This window comes from Carya illinoinensis, chromosome 6, assembly GCF_018687715.1.
Source record: "Carya illinoinensis cultivar Pawnee chromosome 6, C.illinoinensisPawnee_v1, whole genome shotgun sequence".
Taxonomy (NCBI): domain Eukaryota; kingdom Viridiplantae; phylum Streptophyta; class Magnoliopsida; order Fagales; family Juglandaceae; genus Carya; species Carya illinoinensis.
This window is the reverse complement of record NC_056757.1, coordinates 21,102,561-21,107,184: the sequence shown is the minus strand read 5'-3', so window position 1 is coordinate 21,107,184 and position 4,624 is coordinate 21,102,561. Positions and strand designations below refer to the sequence as shown.

The 4,624-nt window shown below is 37.8% G+C and overlaps 1 protein-coding gene across 4 annotated transcripts; it reads right to left on the bottom strand.

The window, feature by feature from the left end:
* LOC122313698 (protein-S-isoprenylcysteine O-methyltransferase B) lies at window positions 1-4,395 on the bottom strand. 4 transcript variants are annotated; one of them, XM_043128877.1, is made up of 4 exons: window positions 4,192-4,395; window positions 3,130-4,043; window positions 1,112-1,196; window positions 1-988 (listed from the first exon to the last, which is right to left on the bottom strand). In XM_043128877.1, the coding sequence occupies exons 3-4, from the start codon at window positions 1,191-1,193 to the stop codon at window positions 402-404; spliced, it is 669 nt and encodes a 222-aa protein (XP_042984811.1). In that variant the 5' UTR covers window positions 1,194-1,196; window positions 3,130-4,043; window positions 4,192-4,395; the 3' UTR covers window positions 1-401. The 4 variants fall into 4 exon arrangements, with proteins under 4 accessions (XP_042984811.1, XP_042984814.1, XP_042984813.1 ...); XM_043128880.1 differs by having other exon boundaries at window positions 3,130-3,335; XM_043128879.1 differs by lacking the exon at window positions 3,130-4,043.
* Between the last annotated feature and the right edge of the window lie 229 nt (window positions 4,396-4,624).

Here is a 4,624-nt window from a genome sequence, read left to right as displayed (position 1 = left end):
TATACAAGTTGTAGGTAATTGATTAATGTCAATTAATTAAAAAGAATCTATGAAGGATGTAAATAAATAGCAATGAGGTACGAAGATAACCCTCGTTCCAACCTAATACAACAACGCTGTGGATTGAATAGAACTTCTTCCACTAACATAAACTCTATTGCCGTTTGGTGAATTTCTAATCAGATTTTCTCTCCCAATATGAACCATAACAAGAACCAAGATTGAGAATACCAGCAAATATAAAGCGACAATAATGGGAGTGGATAACTTGGCCATTCCTGCAAGCCATTGATCAGTTCAGCTTCAAAGTAGTTTCTTGTTGCTTCGTGAAGACTAAATTAAAAACTTGTTAACAATGATGAGGCGGCAAGCTAAATGCAATCCACAGAATCTATAGATTATCAGTTCACAAAGGGCACCCCGGAGCGAACTCGTTGGGCATATTCTACATACTGTGACCCAAAAAATTGCCTCAAAAAATACTCTTCATATGGAATCCTTTGCGCAAAGAAGCGCCAAACAACGATAGCAAATGCGATTGTTGATATGGGATTACAGAGCATTATCTGAGTACCAACTGACCAGATGAAGAAACCGCAGTATCCAGGATGTCGGACGAGCCCATAGATTCCATGAGTAATCAGTTCGTGGCGCTCCTCATGATAAATCTTGATAAGATGTGTGAAGGCCTGACCGGCTGTAATGATAGCTGTTTTCCTCACGATTTCCCCGATTATAACCACTGCCAGTCCCAAGTTACTTACCCACCAGTGTTCTTTCAGCCCAGGAAAGAATATGATTTCAATTAAGTACTCCACAAATGAAATGAACATTGCTAAAATATAGTTTTTGCTAATCAGAAGAGACTTAAGAGTAACACTTGCTCTCCCATGGATCGCAGCAGCTAAAACGTATTCAGAACTGTGAAAGAAGATTATTGCAAGGAACATCTGAGATAACTGTCTGCAAGCTGTGTAACTGAAGATTTCTGTCATTTTTGGAAAATAATACTAATTAATTTGTTTCGGATGCAATGTAGTGAGACCGCTAGTATTTTAGTTATCTCAGTGACAGACTAGGCTGAAGAAACTTCCCAAGATTCACTTCAGACCTGATAAAGATGCAGAATGATAAAACATTGATTCTTTAAGTTGAATCTCCAAATCACCCCAAAGATGCTTCAACAAGGACATCTCCTGCAAAAGGAACAAGGATCACAACAACGGTTGGGAGGCTTGCATACAAACTGTGCGGATGCAATGTTGCAAGATAGATCTTTTAGCACCTTCAAAATGGAATTTGCATGAAAGCAGAATACTTTCAAGGCAACTTGAGCAAAGGTTGGGTACCATAGATGTAAAGACATAGTGGACAGAGGAGAGGTCTTGAACATAATTATTACTATGACCAAAAAACAAAGTAGAATTGAATTTATACGAGACCATGAAGGAATTGCAGCAAAGCCATGAGAACTAATACACTTTAGAAGTGAAAGTATCATGCACACAACGACAGAAATACTTTTACATATAGATTTGAAACAACCTGTATTTTTTTTTTATCTTGGATTGGCAACTGGTGTCCAAGAATAGTGTCCTGACTAATCTAGGGGGTGCACAAGTCCTCAGCAAATAGTTTCCTATAAGTGCATCTTGGGTAATTTAAGAGGAAAATCCCCAGTCCGATGGCCTCTAGAGATTGTTTACACTCAAGGGGACTTGACTTAGACCTAGGGGAAGCATACTCCCAAGCCCAAGGCCTTTACCACTTGAGCTCACCCCTAGGGGTTATTTGAAACAATCTCTGAAGAGTAAAGAATAAAGCAGTGAATACTTGACTGTTCCAAAATAGTCTCCGCACATCAAAAAGAGGATTAAAAAAAGACATAGATATACAACAAATGTCTAGAGATATGAAAAGAAACAGAGGAGAACTGAGGAATTAACTCAAAAATGGTAGAATATATAACGTGTGGTTTAATTTTCTGACAGTTAATGAAAAAGAAGATAATTTGCTGAAGTTTCCCAGAAAAAAAAGGAGAAACAAAGGAAATTTATATGTGTGTACATTGACACAAGGGAATTTACCAACTATTAGAAATTTAGAACTGAAGTACCTATAGCCTAAAAGCAAAAGATAGGCCTATTCCAAGGCACAAGGACTCTATGACATGCACCTTAGGTAATTACGTACACATCAAGTGGGTCTCGGACGTGCAAACTCTCCATCCAACACAATCTTATGAAGGAAGGAGATACTATTGAGCTCATTGTCAAAATAAAATAAGAAATTTCGGCCTAATAACATATAAAATTAAAAGAATAGAATTGAAGAGACATTATTGCTTAATGGTAAAGAAGACAAAAGCCAAGAACAAATCTGGAAACAAGACAAAGCACTAACAAAGCAGTACATATGGAATGACTGACCCAAACGATCAGAGTTAGCTCAATAGCTGAAGCACTAACTAATAAATCTAGGGGATGAAGAGAGACTTGCATGATTAAAGACTTGGGTCTGAGTTGTTAATCAGCAATTAACTATACCAACAATCCTGTGTTTCACACAGCAACACCAGATATCTGATTGACTCTTTTTTTTTGGTAATGTTCAACAATTAAGAGGAGATAAATCAAAAGCTCATGTGTCTCCTATGCAATAGATTTCCTACGTCAAATCAGAGAGAAACATTCCTCCTTGAGAGAAACCAATGAATGCACTATAGTTCATTTTTGCCAAATGCAACATCCATTAATTACTATTGTCACCAATAAGATGACTATAAAATTGAATGAAGTTGACCCTAAAATTGGGGAAAAAGGAAAAGGAAGGTGGTAACTCAGTGCAGGAAGACTGAATCCTGTAATATTGTAATTAATTGAACATTAAATGAAAGAAAAAAACACTGGAGTTTATTTCTCAATGAATTGATAGTCAAGAAATTCAAAGAGTCGTAGATATTTGGACTGGGTGGAGGTAGCCTTGGCCTTCAAAGCTTCAAAGGAAACTAAACTGATTCAAACAAATTCCAAAAGCAATTACATGGCTAATTATGAATGCCTCTAGCATTACTCTTAACAGCTTGAGAATGCAAATTCGAAAAAAGCCAGTTCAAGAGTTGAAAGAAACCAGCTAGTTGAAATTCAAGTGTCGTTGACTTTAGCTGATCTCCATTTAATGTCATGTACCACACATGTTTTTGGCCTAATGTATCTTGCATCTTCACCGTCCACTTGCTTCTTTTTATATCAACTCCTCTTCATTTTTTACAGAGCTTTAGGCCCCGTTTGATTACCCAAAACATCTCATCTCATCATTACAACTTTCACAAATTCCTACACAAAATATAATTAACAATTCAACTTTTTCAAATCCAAAAACAAAACTAACATTAAAAAATTATATTATAACAATATTTTATTCAACTTTAAAAAAAATCTCATCTCATCTTATCTGTGTAACCAAATGGGGCCTCTATTCCCGTTTGAACCCAGGTCCCAGTCTCCTTGCCCTGATCTTGCCTTCATCCGCCTAACTGCTTCTCAATCTGAAACTTTGACCATGACAAACCTTCTCCACTTCAAAAACCCTAATTTCTTACATAATTGCATCGCCCACCCTTGTTATTTTTGGGCTGCCTACGACTGAAGGTTTCCATAGACATGCCCCAGTCCCCTCTTCAGAAAACCTTGCTCCCAAGATGAGGGTAAGTTTCTATCAAACATTTTTTCTTCACCTAAACAACATCCTCGAGTTCCCCAAGGATGAGGTTGATAAAGTTAGGAAATATAGAAGGATGGAAGCGGAGTGTTGATTATCAACCCGTAAACTGGCTTCCAGCTGCAACGATTAGATCTTTTGAACCTTCAGTTCTTCTTGCCCCACTTCACAAATTCTTTAGAACTCCTTTAACGACTTCTTAGATTCCCCATCAACAAGAGGGAACCTTACCCTCCCACCAAACCAAAAAATCCTTTTCACTTGTTTCGTTGTTGAACTTCTGTCCCACCCCCAACCTCTAAGGTTAAGAAGTGAAACTCCTCCTTCTCAAGTCCAATACGCAAACGCAAAAATCAAATTTCAACAATTTCCGTCATTCAAATGAAGCAACAATGAATAAAAGGAAACAAACTCGAAATTTAAGAACCTAAAGAGAAAGATTTCATCAAATAATAGAGCTAGAGGTTTTACCTTGGAATCCACTGATGTAATTTGAAATAATAAGGAAGGGAGGTGCAGCAGTGACGGCTTTGGAAGGAAGACACCGAGAGTGAGGGAGAGAACGAGGAAGGAAGAGCTTGAGAGAGTGGTTTTTCGGTGACTTTGTTAGGTTGCGTTTGAGCAAGGTAACTCAGATGGGAAAAATGCTTCAGAGACCGCTGGTATCTACCGCTGGGGCTACTGTTGGCTTTTATGGGTTTGCATTCGGCCCCATTTTTTTTGGATCCGGTCCGGAACCCGGAATCCGAATTAATGCATACAGGTAAAATAATATGTTACAAATTTAAGACCGATTACAGATCCGGTTATATAATCAGATATTTATAAATTGAGTCCCGTTACATTGTATGAGTTGCTTTAGCTTATCTCTCTCTCTCTCTTCCCCTGAAACCCTAACTTTTAC

Coding starts and splice junctions, on each gene's coding strand:
- LOC122313698 (XM_043128877.1), bottom strand. CDS start 1,193: ATGTCCTTGTTGAAGCATCTTTGGGGTGATTTGGAGATTCAACTTAAA. Junction 989..1,111: donor TCATTCTGCATCTTTATCAG/GTCTGAAGTGAA, acceptor CAAAAATGACAG/AAATCTTCAGTTACACAGCT.